Source organism: Lethenteron reissneri, chromosome 22 (genome assembly GCF_015708825.2).
Source record: "Lethenteron reissneri isolate LAM-NWPU_2019-01 chromosome 22, ASM1570882v1, whole genome shotgun sequence".
Classification (NCBI taxonomy): domain Eukaryota; kingdom Metazoa; phylum Chordata; class Hyperoartia; order Petromyzontiformes; family Petromyzontidae; genus Lethenteron; species Lethenteron reissneri.
In genome coordinates this window covers 12,889,768-12,916,347 of record NC_083800.1, presented here as the reverse complement: position 1 = coordinate 12,916,347, position 26,580 = coordinate 12,889,768, and the positions used below count along the sequence as shown (strand labels likewise).

At 46.7% G+C, this 26,580-nt stretch overlaps 2 protein-coding genes across 2 annotated transcripts; both read right to left on the bottom strand.

The window, feature by feature from the left end:
* Positions 1 to 600: 600 nt before the first annotated feature.
* SMIM13 (small integral membrane protein 13) lies at positions 601 to 10,792 on the bottom strand. The gene is made up of 4 exons (XM_061556607.1): positions 10,575 to 10,792; positions 7,562 to 7,643; positions 6,460 to 6,564; positions 601 to 4,220 (listed from the first exon to the last, which is right to left on the bottom strand). The coding sequence occupies exons 3-4, from the start codon at positions 6,557 to 6,559 to the stop codon at positions 4,018 to 4,020; spliced, it is 303 nt and encodes a 100-aa protein (XP_061412591.1). The 5' UTR covers positions 6,560 to 6,564; positions 7,562 to 7,643; positions 10,575 to 10,792; the 3' UTR covers positions 601 to 4,017.
* A 3,347-nt stretch (positions 10,793 to 14,139) lies between these two features.
* On the bottom strand, positions 14,140 to 22,851 carry PRDX3 (peroxiredoxin 3). Its single transcript, XM_061556621.1, has 7 exons — positions 22,690 to 22,851; positions 22,211 to 22,289; positions 19,476 to 19,617; positions 18,479 to 18,614; positions 17,050 to 17,153; positions 15,305 to 15,470; positions 14,140 to 14,544 (listed from the first exon to the last, which is right to left on the bottom strand). Exons 1-7 carry the CDS (start codon positions 22,753 to 22,755, stop codon positions 14,494 to 14,496), a joined length of 744 nt encoding a protein of 247 aa, XP_061412605.1. The 5' UTR covers positions 22,756 to 22,851; the 3' UTR covers positions 14,140 to 14,493.
* Positions 22,852 to 26,580: the final 3,729 nt, after the last annotated feature.

Below are 26,580 nucleotides of genomic sequence, written 5' to 3'. Positions count from 1 at the left end.
CGTGTACGTCACCTCCAGGACGAATTGTACTATCAGAATATATATTTAGATACTGGAGGAATCCGATGAGCTATGAAGCTTTTTCACATGTCCAGTCGCTCCTCTATCCTCTGGCTGCCATTCCGTCATTATCGACAACCGTCGGGGTCCATCGCTTCTGGCCATGACCACTTTTCTTCAGTGATGTTTCTAATCTGCGCATGTCGCCAATACCTCCATGCGTTAACCTTTCTCTCAGTATAATTCCCAGCATGCAACATCTCCAAGCTTTTCAACCTTTTTGCTCCGTTGTCTTCGTTATGCCGGGGCATGGTGGCTCTGGGCGCCTGTAACCCAGCACTGTGGGGGGCAGAGAGGGTTGGTGGATGACACAAACGTCGTGACGCTTGCTTCCTGTAACCCTGGCTGGCCAGGACAGCAACAATGTGGACTCCAGCTGTTCCATCTGTATGGGATAGGTGCCACTATTTGTTCCATGTATAAAAACGTATTAATGGAGTTGGTCAAATATCCCAACAATATAGGGCCACAGAGCTTGGGCAATTGATGGCGCCGGTTCTGGCTGCTTTCCCACTCGTCTGGTTTCCTAGAATCACGAAAGATAGCGGCCTCTTGGAGGAAGCCTTCATCCAGCAATGGATTGATCATGGTTGATGATGATGTGAAGAAATTCGTTTTTCAGTACAAAGAGAGGAAAACGAATCACCACTTAAGTCATTAAAGCCAACACAATCGTGGATAACACTGCCTTAAAATACATATACACGGTTGACTGTATATATTGCCATTAGCTTCGTTTATCAACAAACACGGAAGGCCACTTGCTTGAGAACACAGCCTCTTGCTGGGGCCGCTGCTCGCGGTAACGCACACACGGGGCCCAGAGCGCCGCGACCCCGCGTGCTCTGGAGGGGCCGTAGGGCCCCCTGGCGTGGACGCGGTGCTGCGGTGGCCCCGGGCCTCGAGGGCAGTCAGTCCCACCGCCTTGTTCGGCTTGTGTCAAGGCCGTGTGACGCAGACAGAACGTCGTCATATCGCGGTTATACAGGTAGGAACAACAGGTTCCACACTGCCCACCAGAGATTATGTCTGTCGTGCACGAATGCGCTGTCCAACCAAGTTCCTAGCTGCCCACTCCGAAGGAACGTGTTTACAGCTGCGGTAAAATCGTGGCATTCGCTGGATTCGAACCGTGAACCTCTGCAACAAGCGGTGAACGTGCTAGCACCAGGCCACGGGGGGGGGGGGGGGTGCACTACATAGTGCTGCACATGCCATGGTATCTTTATCCGGACATGGATATTTTGCATTCTAATACCCTGTATGCTATTACTGGCCTCGCACCAATAATCATAAATTGTGCTCCACTGCAGGCGAAGGGGGGGGGGGGGTACACGCTCTTGGTGGTGATTGTCAAGGCTCATGGCAAAGAGAAACCTGCCCAACGATTACTTTGAATAATTTGTTCTTCCTCCAAGAGGAGATTCAGTTATTGGAAAAATTCACCTGGTGAAAATCTGAGCCAAAATCCAAGAGGATACCGATAAATGCATGACGATAGAACGAACAATCAATGGAGATATGCCACTGGTTTGCAACCGGCATGGCAGTAGTTGTATATTAAGAGATTGAGAGGCCCAAAACTTAAACTTTGTGGAACACCATAGCGGTGGCCAATACACCACGCAGTGGGATCCATTTTGGTAGCTCTCAATGGTTGCACGATCCACCATAAAGTTCTGGCCAACATGAGCCGGAACTAACCCTGGAATGGCTAAGCATGTTTCTTTTTTATGAGATAAGCTACTTGATGCAACTAGAGCCTGTTTCTTGTATAGCACTGTTTTTCTCCTGTTCTTCTACAATGTACTGGGAATTAAAAACTCTCGAGGGGGTGCTTTTATAAACTGGATAAACATTAAATCATAGTTGCTACAGATTAATATATTACAAGCGCCATATTCGTTATTTTAAAGTTATTACTGCAAATAATTTTTTTCAATGTAAGAATTCTTCATCACAGATTTCTCATTTGCCATCAGCCGTAAAAACAAACTGCTGTATGCTTATGGACGTTTGGTCCGGGTTATGTCTCCAGACATTTTATGGAGACACGAGGTTGCTCTGAGGATTACAGCTCCGATCAAGCATGGTTTTGAAATGCCGGGGACACACGGCTCTGTCAGTAGATGGCCCTCCATGAATTAAACCTGCTGCCGAAGGTACGCACAGACAAACCATTCATTGTGCACAAATCAGGAGAACGCCAAATGTTTTGTCAAAGCCACAGCTATGTACATTCGTATCCATGACTTTGAAAATGCACATCTCAACATCATGTACTGTTTCTTCACTTTGGAACTCATTCTCATTTTACAAGTATCTTAACAGCTGCAACAATGTTAAGGCTACCAGTTAGCCAAGTAGTTCATATTACACGTAGGGTTAATACATAAATATTGTGCAACTTGAGGTAATTATATCACAGCCTGAGTGTTTAATCAATTGCTAGGTTTGCAGCTTTTCCTTTACTGTAGATGCACATGATCCTCCAGTAATCCAACAAAGTTTATAGCTGTGTAAATAGGTTGCCAAGTAAATGATTTAACCATGAGTGGTTCTCAACTCCAGTCCTATGGACCCAAAAATCACTAAATATCCCCATTTCAACCAACCATTGAAATGTAAATACAGTATAGGTAATGTATCAATTGGGTGTGCGTGACAAACAATATACAGTACTGTATACCCTGTACATTTGTTAAGAGCCACAGTAGCTTAAACACGTGTATCACAGTTGAGTCGTGATGGCAATTTGGACAGGCTGTTTTGACACACGACACTTGGCCAACGTTATTTTGTGCACAGTGGGATTTACCCACATGGGAACCTTTCGCAGACCCCCCCCCACTGACCCAAGCGTCCGCGAGGTTTGATTAAACACGCGGATACGACCATGCAATGAGCTGGAGTACAGGCTATGGTAAAAAAAAAATCAAGTACATTTGCATACCACAGTACAATGAATTGTGTTCACGTTAGCTCAGGATGAATCTAGGTACAAGGATATCACCTTGTGATAAAATCCTGTTAAGATTTATGCTCAACTTCCAAGTCCTTTTTTATATAGATTCAAGACAATAACTTAAAACACTGATTAAAAAAGAACTAAGGCATTTTCATTGAACAAGCAAATACAGTGGAAGAAAATACAAATGGATCAAGGCATGGATATCGGCAACGTACGATTAATCTGGATCTAACGCTGGCCATACATTGAGACAACTTGGTATTATTGTTTTTTATACAAAGATAGGCAAACAGGAAAGTAAATGTTAATTTTGCCTGGTTCACTTTTCATTGCTTGAGTCTCCAATTGGCAGTTATCCCACATCTTAGCAACTAAGTGCGAATTATGTCCTCGCCTCATCCCCTCATGATTAATTGTTGAACTTTGCTTGCGCTTCAGGCTCCACCAAAACTTGGGAGTGAAATTGGGCACAAAAAACTGGGTCGCATGTTGCACTTGCCCGACTGAATTAGTACACGATTGCCGAATCACGTTTTAAAAACCTTTTACAGTTTGCTTACACGTATAATAAATATATTAAGAAACCTTAATATATTTATTACATAGCTAAATATTAAAAATATATTTTTTTCAAATATCTCGCTATGCAATTCAGCTGGAAACAATTTTTTACAAAAGCAGTCTGCTTGTAATTCACCAAATTAAATAAGTGTCATATTTGTCAGGGTGTCTGATAATGAAAGTGAATACTGCGCAGAAGAGGCGATTTATGGCAGGAAATTTTTCAGTGGCTTACAAAACGAGCCACTTTGACCTTATTGCCCCTAATGTGCGGCCGACTTAAGCAAGGTAGGCACCATGAATATGCATAATATGAAACAGATTGTTGTACATTCTGTGTTCAAGGTTTTGCACACGTTGTTACAGTACTTGAGCAGCTTGATATATGCACGGTGTGATGTGGTGCTGTGAAGACCCCGACGTTATTAATAGCCCTGGCTGTACGTGCTGTGCATGGGAGGAGCAGCGCTGTGTTCGAAGCTGACTCTGTGTCGAGCTTTCGCGTGTGCAGTCGGGCTATCCTCGGCGGACGCACGCAGCTTGGCTTGCGTCTGCGCCTGCGTCTCTCCCACAATCTCGCGCAGGAACTTGAACTTGGAGAGGAACAGTTTCCACACCACATACCACCCTAAGTGAGACAACATGGAGACGCAGAAAGATACGTTTACCGACGCATTCATACACGAATTTCCACTAAAACACACGCACAAACAACAATGTACATTCTAGATTTGAAGCTTTCGTGACTGCAAGGATTCATATTCTTAGGTTTTTTTCGGTAAAGTCACGTAGGTAAAAATTAAAATTAATAAAAGTAAAATAAAATAAAATGTACATGCACTTGCTTAGTTAGACCGTAACATCAACAGTACACACTAAACACCAAACCACGGATATGGTAGCCAATAAATATCTCCAATACTAATGAAAAAAAGCACAGATGTATACAGATACTCTGCAAATATAAACATGACAATCATATCCTGACTACATGTACATGAAGGACCATTCAGGTAAACTTTGGTAGAAGCCAAACATTTACATCAAAAGCATTCAACTAAAAACTGTACAGAACCCAAGTACAGAATCCATTCTAGATTTGAAGCTTTCGTGACTGCAAGGATTCATATTCTTAGGTTTTTTCGGTAAAGTCACGTAGGTAAAACATTAAAATTAATAAAAGTAAAATAAAATAAAAAATCACGACGTTTCGGAGGCAACACAAGCTTCCGTCTTCAGGTAGAACCGTCACAGCCACGACAGCTGTATCAAAATCCATGTTCTCCCCGTGGTCACGTGGATTTTTTTCTCTGGGTCCTCCGGTTTCCCCCTCCACATTTAGAAACATGCATCGATATTATTTAGATTTTGCTGCTATAAATGTCCAAATGGTAAGCCACTTTGTTGAGTTATCATTTGTGGCCAGATCGCTTCTGAAAAATAAGTTAATACCACAGTGGGATTTGCCTGGTAGGATAAGGATGATTTAGTTTTATTTGTATGTGTGTTTGGGTCATTTTACCTTTCTTGTACTGTGGACTACTATCATGTTTTTGTATTGTCTGTTGTTGTCATGTTCTTACTTGCCTCTACTGGACATCTGTGAAAATGTATAGCTCATCGGATTCCTCCAGTATCAATACATATTCTGATTTTGATATTTTGATAATCTAATAAATCGTGTCTAGATGCCACTTTATACCCGTATAACCATGTTTCTCAAACTTTGGAGTCCGAATTTTGGCCAGTAATCAATAAAGGTGCCAGTGCTACAATGTCCCTTCCCTCGCCCCTTTACCACGATGTTCGGGTGCATAAAAGGTTCCGAGTTTAAAGTTTGATAACCCCTCATTGAGCCTAAAATACCGACTATAATCACCCAGGAATGTCTGTTCTTAATGCTCGTGACGTCACTCCACCATTGACCAGCCCCCCTCATTAATATTCATGAGCAGGTGACGTCCTCCACATGGACACCCCCCCCCCCCACACCTCCTCATTAATAATCATGAGCATGTAACGCCACTCCACATGGAGCAGCCTCCCCCCTCATTAATAATCATGAGCAGGTGACGTCATCCAAATGGACACCCCTCCATTCATAATAATTATCGGCTGACGTCACTCCACATGGGGGCCGAGGTGCCTCCTCCCCCCTCCTTGACATCAACTTCCAACCCTCACTACAAAGGCAGAACCCTCACATCACGTGAGTTTCAGATTTACTGAAATACACCCGTCCTTTGACGAGCAAAAGGCTCGTAGTGAAAGAATTACAAAAACATTACTTAAATATAAAACAAATGTTGTATAGATGTACAACCTTATTCCCATATATTTTGATTTGTACATGTCATCTTGTTGCTCCAAAAACAATACCTATATGAAATGATGTACAATAAAAAATATAATTTACTTGTAGGCTGGAGTCTATTTAGGTATTTGGGATGTTGCCATGTGATGTGTTGTTGCCACAATAGGCAATAATACACAAACAAAAAAGCTAAAGTGATTTGAGCATTGTAGCAATGGTAGAAATTCCACATTCCTATGGAGGGCAAGCGTTCATACATATGTATATTGAACTTCTTTCGAAGAATACGTAGCCAACCGTGCTAATCAGAGGTATGGGGAAGGACAACAAACTAAACACGTGCGACAACCACTGTTAACTTTGCTACAACGTGGTACCCACTTTATCAACCCCCAGAGGGATGATTGGCTGAGTACACCGCCAACCAGGATTTAAATTCTCAACTCTCTGACTGCGAGCCACTCGATCTACCTGGCCATGAAAACACGTTCCCAACAAATGCTAAACAACTTATATAAAAAAAAACAATCCTCGTCAGGAATGAATCACGTACCGCACAGCATGAACGCAACAACACACGAGATGGTCAGCAACAGTGACAGCGCCACCAGCAGCCAGTCTTGCCACATCGCCACAGTGCTTGACACCTTCATGTGACCTTTCGTACACCGACAACCAAGGAGAGGCAAGCCCATCACCATGACATTATAACGTAATCGTGCCATCTTTCCAAACTTCACTTTTGTCTTTTTACTCTTAAAACAATGTTTGGTATGAATCTTGACTTAAAGCTTTCATGACTGCAGGGATTCATATTCTTTGGGTTTTTCGGTAAAGCCACGTAAATATAAAAAATAATTAAAATAATAACAAAATCACGACGTTTCGATCACTTCAGGGATAGGGTCATTTCAGTCAATCTGTGGCAAGCAGTCGATTTCCAACTTTTGACAAATATTGGTACTGGGCGAAGAGCCCGGCGCCAGCTCAGGACGCTCTGGCGGGACTATGTCGCTCGGCTGGCGTGGGAACGCCTGGGAATTCCCCTGGAAGAGCTGGAGTTCATCGCCAGGAAAAGGGAGGTCTGGACCGCCCAACTCAACATGCTGCCGCCGCGACCCTTACCAGGACAAGCGGATTGAGAAACTAACGAACGAATATTGGTAGTAATGAGATGATGATGCTACGCCGAGGCAGCCGTACTACCGCTTATTCCGACTCGTGCGACGTAGTTCTGTTCACTGAATCACGTTATACCCAATTCGCATCCGTGTTACAAACAATGTGTTCCCCAATACATTAATCGCGTTAGATCAAATTCATGTCATGACAACACGCGGCGTTATAGGAGAACAGACTGTACGCAGGTGAGCAAGCAACTGAGGTTGATTAACATTTAATACGTTTGGTCAACATTGGACGAGTTTATTTTTTTTAAGCAGCAACACCAGGCGTTACATCCTGCATTACACAGTGCAATGTCACAGGGGCGTGGTGATGCCGTGCCACAGGTAAAAATGGCCCGTAGTGTCATACAATCCCAGAAAATGTTCTCAACCATTGTGCGTGGATGACAGTATTTCTACTTAAGCGTTCAGTAAAATGTGAAAAACCAAAAATAGCACAACAATGTACAATACGCAAAGCTAACTTACCTTTTCAAAATTACAATTCGTACGGCAAGCGGTGACAGGACGCAGCTTTGGCAGCGAGAGGTTCCAGCCACAAGTGTTTTACCTTCAACAATAAAAAAACAAAGATTATTCATAGATTTGACACCTACCTCTGTCTACGCATGTTGTGTGTAGGTGTCAATTAGCACACTGGACTTGCAATCCAGAGGGCCCAGGTTTGATCTCCAAGCATGGGAGTTGCAACAACAAAGTCTCTTGAATCCACACACCTCTGTCCATACAATCTATCTATATATAAACGGGAAATTTGTGAATGTGTGTCTGTTCTAAATGTTTAGCATACTTCCCGACATGCAACAAACTTTAAATTTGGCATGTGGGTAGTTTCCAGATTATACACAATGCAAAAAGTATAAATTAGAATTTTTTTTGTATTTTGGTGGGGGGGGGGGGGGAAATGACCATTAAGTGTGTGGCGTCAACCCGCATACAGGACTGGCAATAATCGATATCTGGTGAGCGTTTGTGGTATCCATTAAATGGGAATAGGCCGATTCTAAAGAAATCCACAAGCTTCAAGTCCTTTGCGCGATTTCAGGAATTGAATCTTGGCGCGCGAGTGTAAGTTTTATTTGAATTATAGATAATGAGGTAATGATAAAAGTTTTCTTTTCATTTGTGTTCGTTATGTTTTTAAGTTTTGAGAAGTTTTTTTTTAAATCTATTTTTCCCCCGGGCACTTCCCGCTTATAGTATATAAATGGGTACACCAAAGTTAGTCGTGTAGTGGGGTATGGGTTACTCCCACTTCTTTCAAGCTATCTGTCCATTGGAGAAGAGTAGACAAAATACTGTAGAGGGGCTACACCTTCACATTTTGAATTTGCTAAAACTCTAAGGTTACTGAAACTAATATTAACACAACCAAGGCCATGGGAAGCAGTATATTATGTCCATTCAAAATATATCTGCACAATTATATTCCTACACAAAACTGCATATGCTAAAAAAAAAATTGTGACAGTAACACCAGTTTTCTGTGATGAATTGCAGGGACCCTGTTATTTGTACACATTTGTGGTTCACAGGGATTTTCTTACCATTATACTGTACAGCGACTCCTCTACTTACGAACGAGATAGGTTTCAGAGGTCTGTTCGCAAGTCCAACTTTACTCCGCTCGATTCCTGAAATGCTGTACGGCATGTACACTAAACACGGAGAATGGCCTTAAAGTGGTATAATCTCCCTGCAGATGTAGATGCCACTGGTTCTTCACGTTCTGTAGATGTAGATGCAGATGCCAACACCGCCATCTATTTCGCGGGCCGGTTGAACTTTCAACTCTCGGTCCAAACAGGCAACTGGACATACGGACAGATTTGTTCGTTTCTCTGAAAGTTCGTAAGTCCCTGTACTAGGCCGGCACGGCACACGAGGGGGTGAGAGTGGCCAACACCGTGCCAGGCCACCTTTGTCTCCCCAATTGTGACGCTTCCACATTGCACCAGGTACTCGTTTCTTTTCTTGGCTGAGTTGACCTCGAGGAGGCACTGGATCAGTTCAGATATACACCACCGATGTTGGCAGTGATATAACTGCGGACGTTCAAGATCCCGTGACGCCACGTTCATAAAAACATCCCACCTCGTCCACAATGAGATATATGTATCCCATTAGTTTCAGCACCCGGGCGACGTTTTGGACAGCAGAGGGCAGTACAAGTAAAACATGTTTGTACTGTACACGTACGTACTGTAACCTCCATGCTCCCACGTCTAAAAGCGCCACCAACACGCAGCGGACCAGGCGTGGTGAAGTGTCGTCAAATATGCCCCCAGCACTCAGCAGTGCTGTCAATCAATCAATCAGTGGATTCGTCCCGTCAAGGTGCCGAAGCCTGGTGTCATTAATTATGACCGAGACTCGATCCACCGGTGGTTAAACTACAGGATGACAGCTCTTGTGTTGTTGTTGATGGTCTCAGATGGCCATCAAATGAATACGAGAGTATTAATACTGGAGGAATCCGATGAGCTATAAAGCTCTTTGCTCAGAGATCTCCAGTAGGAGTGGGTAAGCACGTTATACTTGTTAAAAAACAATTCGCAAGACATGTCAGCCATGGGAACTCCCACGTTGTTGTTGTTTCTGCTGTACATTCGAAGCAGTGTGACCTTAGCGGCGTTCCTATTATTGGTGAGGAGTTATTAAAAGGTCGGAATTGAACACATCGCAGAGACACCCAACAGCAGCAACCACATAACCGTGCAGGTTTGCCGATGATGCATTACATTGATTCTAGAGTTCGGCTCTGCGTTTGGAGCGGTGGTTTAGTCGACTGCGGAGTGAACCTGGTGACCCGAGTTGTCGTCCCAATCAGGGCTAACGTTAGTGGCAGTAATATGTGAACCGGTCCTGGGCCTCCACTCCCTTCACTCTCCCACACAGTGGCCAGCGTGAAGCATGAGGAGTTGATGAGAGAACAATGGGGGGGGGGGGGGGGGTGAGAGGAGAGAGTGGGAACAGGAGAGAGGGGTGAGGGGCAGGGAGGAGTGGAGAATAGAACACGGAGCGTGGGTAAAGCTGAAGACGATGAGAGTGGTGAGAGTAAGATGAGAAGAGAGGCGGCTGCCAGGAGAGAGGACGAGAAAGTGGAGGAGGTAGTGGAGTAGAGAGAACGAAGGGAGGAGAGAGTGGAAGAGAGAGGACGTAAGAGGAGGAGAGGGTGGAGGAGAGTTGACATGAGAGGGTGGAGGAGATAGTGAAGGAGAGAGAACGAGAGTGGAGGAGAGAGTAGAGTAGTAGAGAGAACGAGGGATGATAGAGGGGAGGGGAGAGTGGAATAGAGAGGACGTAAGAGGAGGAGAGGAGGTAGTGGAGGAGAGGAGGTAGTGGAGGAGAGAGGAGGTAGTGGAGGAGAGAGGAGGAGATAGTGAAGGAGAGAGGAGATAGTGAAGGAGAGAGAACGAGGGGGGAGGAGGAGGAGGCGAGGGTGTCGGAGTGGATGGTAGCGAGCGGCACCCGCACGTACCGCGCGCGCGCTTCACATCTTCACGGCGGCTCCTCTTTCTCGGGGGAAAACAAAGAAACCCATCGATGTCGACGGCGAACCAAACAACAACAACAACAGCAGCAGCGGTAGCAGTAGCGGCCCCGCGGAGTCGGGAGGCACGAGGGAGCCGAGTGAGCCCGGGGAGGTTGTTGAGCGACGAGCGCGACGCGCACTCGGCGAGAGAGGCCGCAGACGAGTGCGCGGTGACCCCGCGGGGGGCGTGGCTCGGGGGGGGTCACCGAGTTGCGGCCACGCCCAGCGCCTCGATCCGCGAACCGGTTACCGGTCTCTAATCGGTTACCGGTTTATAATCGGTTACCGGTTTATAATAGGTCACCTGCCTCTAATCGGTTACCGGTTTCTATTCAAACTTCGATTTAAAGCTTTCGTGCCTACAGGGATTCATCTTCTTGGTTCTTTCGGTAAAGTCACGTAGAAGGGAAATAATAATAATAAAACATAATTATTATGTTTTATTTTTATAATTTTATTACAATAAAATAATAAAAAGAAAATAATAAAAATAAAACATAATAGTTATGTTTTATTTTTATTATTTCCCTTCTACGTGACTTTACCGAAAGAACCAAGAAGAGGTTTCTATTCATTTACCGGTCTTTAATCGGTTACCGGTTTATAATCAGTTACCTGCCTCTAATCGGTTACCGCAGTGTGAGTTTTTAGAGGAGGGGGTGGGGGGGGGGACTCTTTCGCCGATAAGACTTCACCGGTGGGACGAGGGCCCCGCCACACATTTTAAGCCATCGTGGGTTTGACACCAGCAGACCTGGTAAGTCAACTCCATGTTAATGCCCTCCCTTGTTACAGGCCAATTCAGACGGTATTGGTCACCCCGTGCCCTTATAAACCTCAACATTCATTCTACAAAGTCCCATCACAAGGGAGAAACACAAACAAATAGACAATAATTTAGTTTTGCCCGTACTGAAAGGGCTGTACGCCAAATGGACCTGCAAACTCAATTTCCCTGTACAAGAATACGGGGTAAACCGTATGGGTGACACCTATGGCAGCAGCACAATGGTGATGATGGTGGTGGTGGCTGTTCTCTCTTGTTGCTTATTATCGGGGGGTGGCCTCCAGTGGCTCCCTTGGTGGCCTCGCAATGAAGAAACCTTGTGGCGTGGCCGGTTCGGGGGACAGTCACAGAACCCTGGTGACCGCTTTTCCGGCGAACGCACAAACCGCACGGGAGGCCCGATCACGACACGTGTCCTCGTTTCTCGGGCAAATACTGCGGGGTAGAGGCGCAGCCCTGCAATTACTTGCCCTCGCCACTGTTGGCGGAAGGGTAGTCCACTCGAGGGAGATCTTGAGCAGAGGTTTCTCAACATTATTTGGCTACTCTACCCCTTGTTGAATTTTGTTCCAACCGAATAGTACCCAACATGATTCTGAGCAATAAATGTATTAATAATAAACATCAACATTTTAACCAATTGTCCTTTTTGTGAGGTTATCCGAACGACTTGGTAACTACAAGCGACAAAAACAACAATTCACCGGACGCTCTGCATGCGCGAGGTCATTTGTTCGTGTTCGCCGGTTACTCTTGCAAAGCACATTGTTTAGAACGGTCTCATATATCGGATTTCAATTTGATAAGCTATCTAATATTGGTGTGGCGACGCCCACTCTAAATCCCTCCCCTCTACTCCTGCCCACTCTTTCTCTGCCCTCCCATCCCTGACATCTTGGCGCAGTCAATCTTCCTTTCCCCCTTATGCAGAACGCTTCTTCTTCCTTCCTGCTGCTCATCTTCAGCCATGCCCTCCGTGTCCGTCAAGGGGACTTCCATCGCGGGATCCCGTTCCTCTTGCTTTTTTTTCCACACAGTGCATGGATCTACATCGAGGCCTCCTTTGCCAGTACCAAAATATAACAATAAAAGGGGAGAAAAACCCTATTATTTTTGGGTACTGGCAAAGGAGCCCTCATTACTCTGATGGTGCGTTGTCTTTGAGCTGTGCGCCTTTTGGTGTCATCTGGTCGAACACCGCATGAGACTATGCTCTAAGGAAAGCTGTCTCTGGTGTGGACCAATCAGTCAAGGACAATGCATATATTATCAGTGTTTTTTGTTTGCATTCTGACCGCAGGTATTGTGGTTAATGTAAACATGATTCCTTGTAAAAAGGTTTCAGTTTTGTTGCCAGAAAAAAGGGGAAAACCCATATTATTAGTACATGTATGTTGAACTTCTGTAGAACCGTATGTAGCCAACCGTGCTAATTGGAGGTCCTGGGGGCGACAACTAAAGGCGACAACTAAACACAAAATCAGTTCTAAAGAAATTAGTTTTCAATCTAGATTTCAAAGTGAATAGTGGCTTCCGAATATTGGAAGGAACGTACCAGACGGCCGCAGAATGTATCCTAATCGTAAAATATAAGTTGTGTATTTATATCCTGAAAGTTGTACGCCTTTCCACTGACAAGGCAAAAAAACATCACGTGTACCGTGTAGCTACGAGAGAAAAGCAAGCCGTGTGTGTTGAGTATGGTCTTTAGGGGTAATGCCATTGCCTAGCGGGGTAGCACATTTTTGCAGCTTGTTTAAATTAAACCAATTACGTCGGACAAGTGTGAAATATCTACTATAATTAGCTTACTCGTCTTGGTCAGTATGTGTGTGTGCCTGGTAGGGTATGACTTGAGTTCACCACAATTTCGTGCTTTATGTAAAGACCTACACCGTGCAGTTTCCCTCGCTCTATGCAGGCTGGATTTATGCGATTTCGCGAAAACGCGGCTCACGTAATTTTTACCCAACATTGGCTGAGGTCGGACGTGGGACATTTCGTGTGCGCTGTGCGCGCTACTCGGCATGCAGCCGTCTCCTCGTGCGGTGCACCATTATTTTTGGAATGCATCTATTACCGCATAAATCAGTGTTCTTCACTAATTTTCTGAGGGAGGGGGGCACTTTTGCCGATAAGACATCAGTGTGAGGGCCGCCACACATTTGAAACCATGGGATTTGACAGCAGCACGATGATGGTGGGGAGGGGATGTTTTACTATTTGTGTATTGTCAGGTGCCGCACTAAAGGTCACCAGTGACCCGCGGGCCTTGCAATTACGTGGCATAAAGTGAAGGAAAACTGTAGATTCGTTTATATCGCTCATCTCTCTTCTGAATCAATCATCTTGTAGATCTCTATGGATTCCTACCGTACATCTATCACATGCCTCATATACATGTTGCATACATAGCTGTATTCTTTCTCTAACATCACTTTATCTCGTCTTGCTAGCCCGTATGTCTTCCTCTCATCTAACCACACCGCAATCTCATCTATCGCTATTTTATCATCTCACTACACCTGAGGCCAGTAATAAACTTTACAAGTAAACATCTATCGCATGCCACGTAGGTTAGTTATCCAGCATGTCCGTAGCATGGCAGTCAATGACGCGCTTTCAGTGATGTTTTGATGCCCCTGCAAGTGGCTACTCGGCTTTCAAATGTTTCATGGCTCTTTAACCACAGCATACCATCGACAACACAACAACCCACAATCATTCATTCAGCGTGTACTTTATAGGTTTGCACACACACACATCTCGTCAACCAAATTAAAGCAGAATTTTCCGTCAACTGTAATGGTGCACACATCGGTAAACAGAGATATTACGCTGATATTAAGTTGCACAGATTGGTCATTGCAATGTTGTCAACATGATGAATTCAACTGCTATGTTCAGGTCGTGTTTAATAAAGCGCGTATTTGTATCAAAATACATTTATTTGATTCGAAGACACTTTGAGTCGATAAGCGCTAAAGACTGAATACCAAAGGTAGTTCAGTTCAAGCTGTAACAATATTAACGTCTTGCTATAGACGATGAGAACCTCTACATTCCAGTTTCAATTCTTCAGTTCACTTTTTCAAAGTACTCCAGTGAGTCTTGAGGGTTTGGCTTGATCTGAAACACACACACACACACGTGGATTTTTATGGCAATACTTCCTTTCAAAGTTATCTGTATATTATATAGCTGAACCTGGTAAAAAATATACTTTTATTTTATTATTATTGCATGTTATGTTACCCCTGAGTAGTATGGTGATCGATAGGGTAATCATCACAATATATACATTACTGTACATATTTGTGTGTCTAATATGTGAAATGCATAAGGCCCTCTTTTACAATGTAACAAAACGCTGAAAAATATACATTTAGATGTAGCCTTCTCATGAATGCACTTACACTTAAGTTAATTTGATGCAATGAAGTCTTCTTAGGCTACACAATTCCATTCTATGTTGCTGTGGAGTATTATGAGTATAAACAAATAACAGAACTTTGTTCTGTATCTGCACATGCATGCAGATGTGTTTTAGTCTGTCAGTCAATTGGCTTTCCAGACCAATGTCCAGCAGCATTTGTTTAATCAAGCAAACTCTGATCTGGTTTCACCCTTCTGGGTCTCAGAGTGAGGCTTGTTGCTGGATAAAATTGGTCTGGAAAAAAAAGCCAATGGATAATTTTGGTCTCGAAAGTCAATTGCCCGATGGACAAACAAATACTTTGTATTTGTGTTTTGGAGGATACATCAGAATAGAATCAGAATATTTTTTTGTACTGGAGGAATCCGATGAGCTATAAAGCTCTTTTTACTGCATATGTCAAAATGTAACTCTGGTATTCCAGCGATAACGTCCGCGAGTGTGCGTTTTTACCGTTGGAGCTTCGGGAGTCCAGTTGGCCGGGCACACCTCCCCGTGCTCCTCCACAAACTGGAAGGCCTTGACGAGACGCAAGGTCTCCTCCACGGAGCGGCCAACGGGCAAGTCATTGACGCTCGCGTGCCGCACGACGCCGTTGGGGTCGATGAGGAACAGGCCCCTGCGCGGGGTGACCGGCGACACGGCGACCACGGCAGTCAACACGGCACCGCCGTAGCGCTGCGCTCGCAGAGGCGACCCTCGCATTTGTGGCAAGCTTGCCACAAATTAACCGCAATACCTTGCTGATTTCGTCAAGGAGCATAAACCATCAAACGAAGTCCGGTCATCCTCGCAGCAGCAGCTTTTGGCTGGCTGTCGAACAGAGACGGTCACCGCATCGTGCGCTTTCAGATACGCTTTTGCGGCCGTCTGTAACTTATGTGTATATATTGAACTTTTTTCACACCCTAAGTAGCCAACCGTGCTAATTGGAGGTGCGGAAGGACAAAAAACAAAAAAAAGCTGTTCAAAAGAAATGAGTTTAACACTCTTCCGTCCGATATTAGGAAGCCACTGGAGCTATGTACTTTGAAATCTAAATTTAAAAAAATTTCCGTAGAGCTGCTTTTTGTGTTTAGTTTGTTGTCCTTACCCCGCACCTCTGATTATCACGGATGGCAGTTAAACACACATACATATATCGTGCATGGCCATTAGTGGCTGTCAACAGTGTACCACATCCATGCACAACCCCCACCATGTGTGTCAATGCAGCAGGCCTGGGTGGGGTCGATTGCACTTGAAATTGCACAAGTCAAAATAAATTGAAACCACAATTTCAGATGACAACGCTGTTGTGATCGTCAAGTATGTCGCATATCCAACTTGCTATGCACTGAGGTATAGGCAGATATATGAAAAGGTCGGATTTCAGAACATCTACGAGAAAATGTCGGTTACATCACACACAACAAATATGGCCCTGGGTGTGGGCAGATAATCAGACAGGGCAGATATGTGATGCACCACTGTAATTATAGGGACTGGGCGCCACAAGACATGAAGCTATTTTCCTTTCAGTGGCCGAGCCCAGCGGTGCACATAACCACGAGCTCTGCCCTGGTGGCGTGCGTGCGCTGCCCGACCATATGTTCCTCCAGCTTGAAAAGACGTTGCCGGTAGGAGGCTGGTAAATTATCCCAGCGTGAAGTCTAAAATTAACGTTATAGATGGGCCTCATTTATTTAGCCCACCGAAGCAAGGCGCTGGTAGAAGTGATGTGGAGCATAAACTAATGCCCCCTGCAGCTACGTGTATGACATTTAACGTTGACGAGCAGCAGGCTTGTCCTTTTGGACAGTAATAATTGCCAACTTGATTATTTGTGATGTTGGATGACACCGTGGTCAGAGTGCTAAACTCATAATCGGATGGGGTGTGCTTTTGCATTTGGAAGCTGGTTAAGGATGCACTCATGTTTAGACCAAAGGCTGCTTCAGCCATATATGAAAACCAATTGCAATTTTAACCAAAGTGCATTGTTCTGTACTTTATCGGCATAACCCTTTGCCTACACAAGTGGCGCTGGCACTTAAACCGACAATATAAAATTTTTGAGGGTCAGATATACCGTGGCCGAGAGTGAATGGTGCTGCAGTGGCTACTATGTGGATGAGAGAGGAAATGCCAAGGTAGACAGACGTGTTGTTGGTTCGGCAGGTGGACAGGCACAGGAGGCGGGCATGCGACATTCGTACCGGAGAGCCACGCCTGCTTCCTCGAGCAGCACGCCGTAGTCCTTTGAGATATTCTTGCTGAAGTCTGAGAGGAGAGGGATGTTCATGTGGCCTAAGCCACCAGCCTGGCAGAAGGATGGCACAAAGTGAGAACGCCACCACACAATCTGGGGTTACACTCGTGCAATTGTTTATTCATTCATTTAATAAATCTACAAAGTGCCATCATAAAACATAAACATCACGACTAAAAATCCTTGCAGGCAACACGATGTCCCTCTTGTCACTGAGAGTTTACAAATAATAGGTTTTCAATAGTGGAGGGGGGGCGGGGCACAGTTTGAATCTAATGGGATCCGATCATGTGCCAAGTCCAATCGCAAGCAAAATCAAATTTGATCTGACCGAATGTGATCCACAAATTATGTTGATCCAGCCACTCGCCAGAAAGAAATTATATTTCCAAAATGTGTAGTCAATCAGCTTTCATGCGTGATACGGCATGGGGAGGCCTCCATTCAACAGTGGATTAATAAAAAGCTGCATATTATTATACAAGTTGTGCAAGGCGATAACAAAACCTGAAGCTTCATTGTGAAATGTATAAGCAACTCTGCGCCAAGATGTACTGTACACATAGAACGAATACTTATTATGTGGCTCCAGTGGGGTTACCTCGTTAAACAAATATACGAGACAAGAATTGAATCTTCCCACATGAAAATAATTTTCTGTCCATAAATCTAAGGGCCTTCCAAACTCTTTTTTTGAGCAGGATTTGTTTAAAATGGCAAACTCTGGACACAGATGGGACATTTTTGGTCTAATCAGCACACAACTGCTCCTGAGTTGGTAGATGTTATGCGCAAGAGGATTGCACATGTTTGTTCAAAAACAGGATGCGTCGTGAAAGTGGAATGTTCTTGCATATAACATCTAGCAACCCACAAGCAGCTAACACGCCACAATCTGCTCATGAGACGTAGAAAGACACAAACTAAACTATAAACGAGAACACTATTTTAATTTTACCAGGTAAGACCCACTGAATTATATATCTCTTTTTCAGAAGCAACCTGGCCACAAATGATAGCTCAACGAAGTGGCTTATCATGTGGACATTTATAGCAGCTAAATGCACTTTCTATATGTGGTGGGAAAAACCAGACGACCCGGAAAAAATCCACACGACCACGGGGAGAGAGACGTGCAAACTCCAAATATACAGGCTTCAGGGTTGGGATCGAACCCACAACCTCCTGAATACCAGGCGAGGTAGTTAACATCTCGCCACCGTGCCGCCCACAAGTAGGTAACACAGTTTTCCCACTTAAGCAAATGCTGCTATAAAATATCACTTTGAAAAACCGATACGCCGATGGGAAAAAGAAAAAATAATGTGAAAAGCTGTAGCTCCTATCTCTTTATTATTCATACAGAAGTTGGGCACCTTGCGCGGGGTGTTGATCCAGGCCAAGTGGCTGAAGTGAGAGTCGACGGATACGCCCACCACCTGGCAGTTGATTTGGTGAAATTCGTTGGCCTTTTCGCTGAATGCAATGATCTCCGTGGGGCATACGAACGTGCTGCCGGGAAACAACTCTGTTAATGGACGCGTAAAACTCAATCTACATCAGCAATGGTTTCAGAAATACATTTCTGAATTTGCACGTTTCCCGAGAGCACATAATGCAATGACGGGCATTTTGGAATTTCTCCATTTTGCACCCAGGTTGTAGTGTTAAATAAAATCCCGACAAATATAAACAGATCCCGTGACTTTCTTTATTTCTACAATGACTTTTTTCTCCTCAATATTGACCGTATAATCATACGACAAATTAAGTGTTGTAAGACCTTGTAAACCATGGAAATGATGCACGTACATACATATGTAGTGTGAAAGAAGTTCAACATTCATACATATAGAAATAATTAGGAATTCTCACATGTTATTATTCACCATTAATGTCAATATAAGAAATTACTATGAACCATGCATGATATACAGTACATCCAAGCCAAATAAAAAGAAACACCTTTAACAAGACAACCCAAGAAATAGATGGAGCGAATTAAATGAAGACATGCGAAATCAGCTCGTCAGACAATGTCTGTCTCACGGTTGGCTACGTACGGTGTGAAAGAAGTTCAAAATGCACACATACAGTCTCCCCATAGACTCAACACTGCACCTCCGATTAGCACGGTTCGCTACACACGGTGCGAAAGAAGTTTAACATACATGATAGTCTTGCCATTCATAGAAGACTAATAGTTAATGAGATTCTGACGCACATGTTAAAACAGCCCTCGACGTTATAGTTGTGTGGCTTGCGGCATAGCTTCACTCATTGAGCGGGTCACAATGATGTGCAAGGGCCGAGGGAAGGTGGGAGCTCCATCGCATGCGGTGCCTGAGGTCCGTGTGCTCTTGCTGCACTTACAAGTCGAGAGGGTAAAAGAAGAGGACCAGGTACTGCCCTTTGAAGTCATCGAGCGACAACTCGCGGAACTTCCCATCGTCCACGGCTGTCGCCTTGAAGTGGGGTGCGGGTTTTGTCACAGCAGCAGCTCTGAGGTGGCAAGCTGCAGTGGTGGGGGTGAGGGCATTGTGGGAGATAGATAAACAAGAGAGGGGGTTATGGTGTCATGTGTTTACATAATGAGGTGAAAGACACGTCAGGTTTTGCAGCCAATGTTACAATTCGCAATATATTCTTGGGTTTAGCCACGTAACGATCTGACCAAATCTGTATCAAACTAAATGTTGTATATTCTGTGATTGGTAATATTGGTTGAGGGGATTGTTCTTCAACTTACGGGTGAGGTAAAACAATAATTGGGGCATTACACGCGTGTACACCACCTGGTAATTTGTTTGTTTGGCTGCGTCGGGTGGTGGAGGGTTCTTAACGACACAAATTTGTTCAAATGTATTATAACGAAAACGAATTTGGTGACTAAATTGACTTCAGGATAAGTCTACTGTCTTGATTTTTTGCAGAAATTTGCTCCTTTTAAAAATACGTTTGGATAGCCAAAGTGTAATTTAAAGCAGGGTTTAAGAGCATGAATAAGTTCACGACTGCATTACACTTGTGTTAAACCCGGTGTTGCACAGCTTCAGCTGCTTATGAGCCAACCACAATTTCTGTAACCGAGAGCATTTCCCAACAAAGCGTGCTTGCATTTACCAAGCAACGACCTCCAGCGCTGAACCGCGGCACGTCACGTGGGCGTTAATGTGTCAAGCGAGGGGTGCCCAGACAAAAAGGGTCAACGGGTTTCCCGCGCTTTACGCGGTAGTAGATGCGTTTCAGAAAAAAAGAGGGCGCGCAAAGCGAAACCCCACGAGACAGATGCCTGTCAAATAGCGCGTACAGTACACAATGTTGTCCCAGGTCCAATCGCATAGCTACATACGAGCGAGTTCAAACCGTATACAGTTGCAAATTATGGGTAGAAATAGGTTACGTAAGTTCAACTTCTTTCACATCGTGCGTAGCTAACCGTGCAAATCTGAGGTGTATATACGCAAAATCGTACAAAGCGAGGGAAAGCTGAAACATTTGGAGTGGCGCTCATCGCCGTGGGCCGTCTTTGCTGAGACAGCCTTTGGGAATTCTCATAAGTGGCCCCTTTATCTACATAGGACAACTTTTGAGGTCCCACAACCCTGTTTTATGAACCCCCGAGAGATAACACTGTGTAACAAAAAAACATAGTTCCTGGGTAGTGTTATTTTCCAATTGCTTATGCCTCAAAAGTACAGAAAATGGCTATTATTCCCCACAAACTTTGCTTTTGTGAGCAGTACAGTGATATTTTGAAATGTACCTATTTTCAATGAGAAAAAGTGTGCATTTGTGTCATTCCTTCACGTAAAGTCCTGGTCATGTTACATTGTGTAATTAGCCGCGTTGACAACCAACCGGTATTTGCGTATGTTGCGATACTAAACAGTGCCACCCAGATGTACATGTTTTTTTCAAAGTGTAAAATAGTATCAATTCGGTCAGTGTAATCCACAGCACTACTGTGTAAGTCTCATGAACCACGTCGGTCGGTGTTTTTCATTGCAAGGCCCGCGGGCCACTGGCAGCCCTTGGTGGCCTTTAGTGCGGCCCCTGACCAAACACCCCCCCATCATCATCGTGCTGCTGTCAAACCCCAATGGTTTATAATGTGTGGCTGCCCTCACACTGATGATGTATTATCGGCGAAAGTGGCCCCCTCTGAAAATTTGTGGAAAACGCCGGTGTAGGTAGTCTTAATAAAGTTCTGCAAATGTATTGCAAGATAAACGAACTTTAAAAATAACTCTGCAATAACACTTTGCATGCTTATGCTGAGACATCATGCAGGCATTATTGACTTGCACTCCAGGAGAATGCACATCTGTAGAGGAGACACCTTGACCGGCCACTGTCTCCCTGCTCACACGAGGAATTTCCAGTCACTGCTGGAAATTCCACGTTCCCATGGAAGCCGTTTGCTCACGGCACACGCGCACAAACTGACCGACTTGTAACTTCGTGCATAACGAGGCATCGATTAATACCCATTGTCCAAGTTCACGACACCTCCATTGCCACCGAATCGCTTGGAGTTTTTTGAATTCGCGTGTTGAAACGGATTTCGCCGTGACCCTCGCAGCCGCTAGAGGCCGTTACATCCCACAGACGGCAGCGACCTCCGGCGGCTGAAGTCGTCAAGTGACGGCGTTGCGCAAGACGCAGAGCAGGTCGCCACTGCTGCTCAACGCAACTGGACGAGCGGCATTCACAGCGGAGCTGAACCTCGGTGACTGAGCGACATCGTCACATCAACCCCCCCTGGGCTGTGACACGTGGTGGTGTGAGTGGGTGGTGTGATAGTGGGTGGTGTTGTGGTGGGTGGTGTGATGGTGGGTGGGTGAGTGGTGGTGGGTAGTGGTGGTGTGATGGTGGTGGTGTGATATGGTATGATGGGTGGTGGGTAGTGGTGGGTAATGGTGGTGGTGGGTTGGTAGTGGTGGTGGTGGGTTGGTAGTGGTGGATAGTGGTGGTGGGTAGTGGTATGGTGGGTCATGGTGGTGGTAGTAGTGGTGTGATGGTGGTGGGTTGGTAGTGGTGGTGGTGTGGTGGTGTGGTAGTGGTGGTGTGTGGTGGTGGTGTGGTGGTGGTGGTGTCTCCCCCACCCGTGCTGATGGCGGCGCGTGCCGCCCAGGGCGCTCCGCTCGGGCCGGGCCGCACTCCTCCCGTGACCGCCAACCTCGCCTGCAACAACACAGCAGCAGCACTCAGCACTCAGTAGCAGCAACAACAACACAACAACAACACAACAACAACACAGCAACAGCACTCAGTACTCAGTAGCAGCAACAACAACACAACAACAACACAGCAGCAACACAGCAAGCACTCAGCACGAATCAGCACGCCGTGCTGTACGTGGAACTTCTTTCGCACCGTACGTAGCTAACCATGCTCATCGGAGGTGCGGCGGCGGCGGGGCCAGAGGGGGGTAGAGGGGGTAGGGGGGGGACAACGAACTGGACACGCGACGAGCGCTCGGAGCGAAGCGAGGTTCCAGCCGAGCGCTCATTGCGCTGTTGTGGTCCGTCTGGTGGTGGTGATGGTGGTGCCAGTGGTGGCAGTGGTGTCGGTGATGGCTCACCGCGACTGCGCCACGCCGCAGCAGCTGCAGCGGCGATGCGAGTGACCTTGCCAGCATCGCGGCCATGGCTCTCCCTGTGCTGCTGGTGGAGGTGGTGGAGGTGTCGCAACAACGACGATGACGACAACAAAACGCGAAGCTGCCGCGGTGACGCCGCCGCCCCGTCAAGTCGCCAAGTCGGCACCCGTAGAGGCGGCGCGTGCTCGAGCGCCCTCTGGCGGGCGGGGGTGGGGGTCGGGGTGGGGTGGGGTGGGGGTGGGGTGGGGGTGGGGTGGGGGTGGGTGGGTGGGGGTGTGGTGAGGTGGGGTGGGGTGGGGGTGGAGTGGGCGGGGGGTGGGGGTGGGGGTGGGGTGGGGGTGGAGTGGGGGTGGGGTGGGGGTGGGGTAGGGGTGGGGTAGGGGTGGGGTGGGGGTGGGGTGGGGGTGGGGTGGGAGTGCAGTGGGTGGAGTGGGGGTGGGGGTGGAGTGGTGGGGTGGGGGTGGGGTGGGGGTGGGGGCGGGGTCGGGGTGGGGGTGGGGTGGGGTGGGGGTGGAGTGGTGGGGTGGGGGTGGGGTGGGGGTGGAGTGGTGGGGTGGGGGTGGGGTGGGGGTGGGGGTGGGGTGGGCGTGGGGTGGGGGTGGGGTGGGGGTGGGGTGGGGGTGGAGTGGGGGTGGGGTGGGGGTGGAGTGGGTGGAGTGGGGGTGGGGGTGGGGTGGGGGTGGAGTGGGCGTGGGGTGGGGGTGGGGTGGGGGTGGGGTGGGGGTGGGGTGGGGGTGGGGTGGGGGTGGGGTGGGGGTGGGGTGGGGGTGGGGTGGGGGTGGGGTGGGGTGGGGGTGGGGTGGGGGTGGGGTGGGAGTGGGGGTTGGAGTGGGGATGGGGTGGGGTAGGGGTCCGAATGGGGGTGGGGTGGGGGTAGGGTGGGGTGGGGGTGGAGTGGGGGTTGGGGTGGGGTGGGGGTCGGAATGGTGGTGGGGGCGGGGTGGGGGTCGGGGTGGGGTCGGGGTGGGATGGGGGTCGGGGTGGAGTGGGGGTGGGGTGGGTGTCGAGGTGGGGGTAGGGGGTCAGGGTGAGGGTGGGGGTCGGGGTAGGGGGTGGGGGGTGCCACGCCGATGGAGCTCTTGGCCGAGCGCGTGTTCGCGCCTCGCAGCTCAATTGTCGCCTGCCGGATCTTGGGATCACATCGCTGTCGATCGCCTTATCAGTGCACCCCCAAGACCGTAATTATGTAATATAGATTGGGAGAAAAACATCCCCCCAATTTTCAAATATGCTCAACATGCCCCCCCCCCCCATATATTGCTATAAAATAGATTTATGTTTATATGATTGTGGTTATGGTTGTACTTTATTAATCCCTAATCTCTGCCATTACATACAATGAAACTAGAAAAAGTAAAAAATTAAAAACAGAGCAATGTAATTCATTAACTATTAGACATTATTGCAAAAAATAAAGAAAAAGTCCATCCTATGTGTTAGTGAATTTTTTTATATGTTAGGCAGGAAATGGCAGGAAATTCGTTAAAAAAATTTAGATTTTTTTTTCTGGGGGGGGGGGGACACCCACACCCCCTGGAAGATTTGGTTCCCCCCAATGTTGACTCCATGGCTACTGCCTTGCCCCCCCCCTACCTTATTGCAGACCAATTCAGACCTTATTGGTCGCCCCGTTGCCCCTCATACATCTCAACGTTCATCCTGCAAAGTCCCATCACAAGGGAGAAACACAAACAAAAATACAAAAACATCTTTTTGCCCGTGTTGAAACGGCTGTACGCCGTATGCACCTGAAAACTCAATTTCCCTGTACAAGAATAAACCGAATGGGTCAGTAGCGTCACGGGAAGTCATTGACTTACGAACACAATTAGTCCATGGGGTCCGTTCGTAAGTCGAACGGTTCGTAGTTCGGAACAACAATGTTCTGAAATGTTCTGAAATGTGTTACGGTTCAACAACAAAAAAGGGAAGCGTTGTTCAACTCATGAATAAGAAGAAACAGTGTATATTTGCACCGTAACTAAAATAATGAATATTAAATTAAACAAAATAAAGTAAGAGAAAACAAATTCTGTTTGATCTTCACTTACCCTGGGGCCTGATGCTGGCTTGCTTGTCAGAAGGGGGCCAATGAGTCACCACAATTGCACACACAGACACACACAGACACATGTGCACGCGTGCGCACAAAGACAAAGATCCCCCGTATAGCCTAAACTGACTGTCGGGACAAGTGCTGTTAGCGAGCACCTGTGAAGGCCGACACAGCACACGAGTCGGTGAGTGGCCAGCACCACGCCCGGCCGCCTTTGTCTCCCCAGTGGCGATGTTTACACACCGCACCAGGTACTCATTTGAGGCTGAGTCGACCTATGGAAGGCCCAGGACCGGTTCAGATAATCGTCACCGGTGTTGGCCGTGAGCGCTACGACTCAAGACGGAGCGCCCCCTCCAGCGATAAATGTTCGAGACCGTAACGACGTTGATGTGAGGAGGCCGTGCATGCTCGTGAAGCCTTACGTATTGAGGTGTGCGTGGTGAGCAAACTGTGGGCAGTCATTCACACTGTAACGTCGCAATGTCACAATGTCACGGCACCCCCAACATTACGTCTACAGCGTCAGATTCGGGCCAGCACTCATCTAAAGTCTACGTCTCCAGTGGCCTTGGAATACATTTGTGTCATGCTGACCAACTCGGGTTGAAAACTCCCAATGCATTAAAATGGGGTGGCACAATAATCCCACAGATGATCCAACAACTTCAGTATAAAGTCGTGTTGCTATTGGAGGCTTACGCGCGAGAAAACCAGTCGATTGACCAAATCTTTGACGCAAAATCCAGCGCCAAAAGGTTCCGCTTTGACGTAACGGCAGATGACGTCATTGCATGTAATGTCTCATGACGTCATCGCACGTCGTGTGACATCATCTTGCCACGCGGCTCACCACGTGGAACATTCATTGTCGCCAATGAAGCACCTCGCGAGGCATCGCAGTAGTGACTAATCCCATATCTGCATGTCATCAATATGCTAAATTCCTCTGTTGATATGTAAACTCCTTTGTCAAGGCGCTCTGCTCCTCCCACCCAGCTTAAAATACGCTGCCAAGCTTAGTAGTGTTCATTAGGACGCTGTTTTTCCGACAGCTGTTTCTTCACCTGAGGACGGCTGCTTGCATTGTGGCCGAAACGTCGTGAGAATTTTATTTGATTATGTTTTATTATTTTATTATTTCCCTTCTACGTGACTTTACAGAAAGAACCAAGAATATGAATCCCTGCAGTCACGAAAGCTTTAAATCGAAACTTGTCGTTGTTGTTGTCGTTGCCTCTTGCGAGCGGAGTTCGACGCCAAAGCTTCTCTCCAGCTGCTGTTGTTGTGCCATCGGTGTTCGCGGGCGATGCCTTTTACATGGGACAACGTAAAACGCCTTTCACCTGCAAACTTCCTCATTTCCCAAACCTCGTTCATTTGGTTGCTTGCTACATCTTTGTGGATAAGGAGCACCTCGAAGTGCAGGCGCATAGGCCCAGGGCCTTTTGGCGACTTGAATTCCACCAGTGCACCGGAATGCTTTGGCAGCTGGGAAGCCCCGACAAGTGTAGCCGTACTAAGTCAGCAATTGCTGCACGTGGCCGCTTTTTCGCAACACGATCAAACATCGCCCACTCACAGAGCTTTGTACTCAGGTTTAACTTTTTGCCGATTGATTTTTTTCTTCAAATTACAGGTGATAGGTCTTGCCAACCGAGTTCGATTCCCATTCATGGCTAACGTTGAGCGGCGAGTGATAGCTGACCCATTCTCTGAGTCACCCCTTTCACCGACCCACAACTGACCAGTGCGGTGAAATATGGTCAAACAATATCCGTGACAGACACTGTATGGGGGAGGCCTTATTCCAGCAA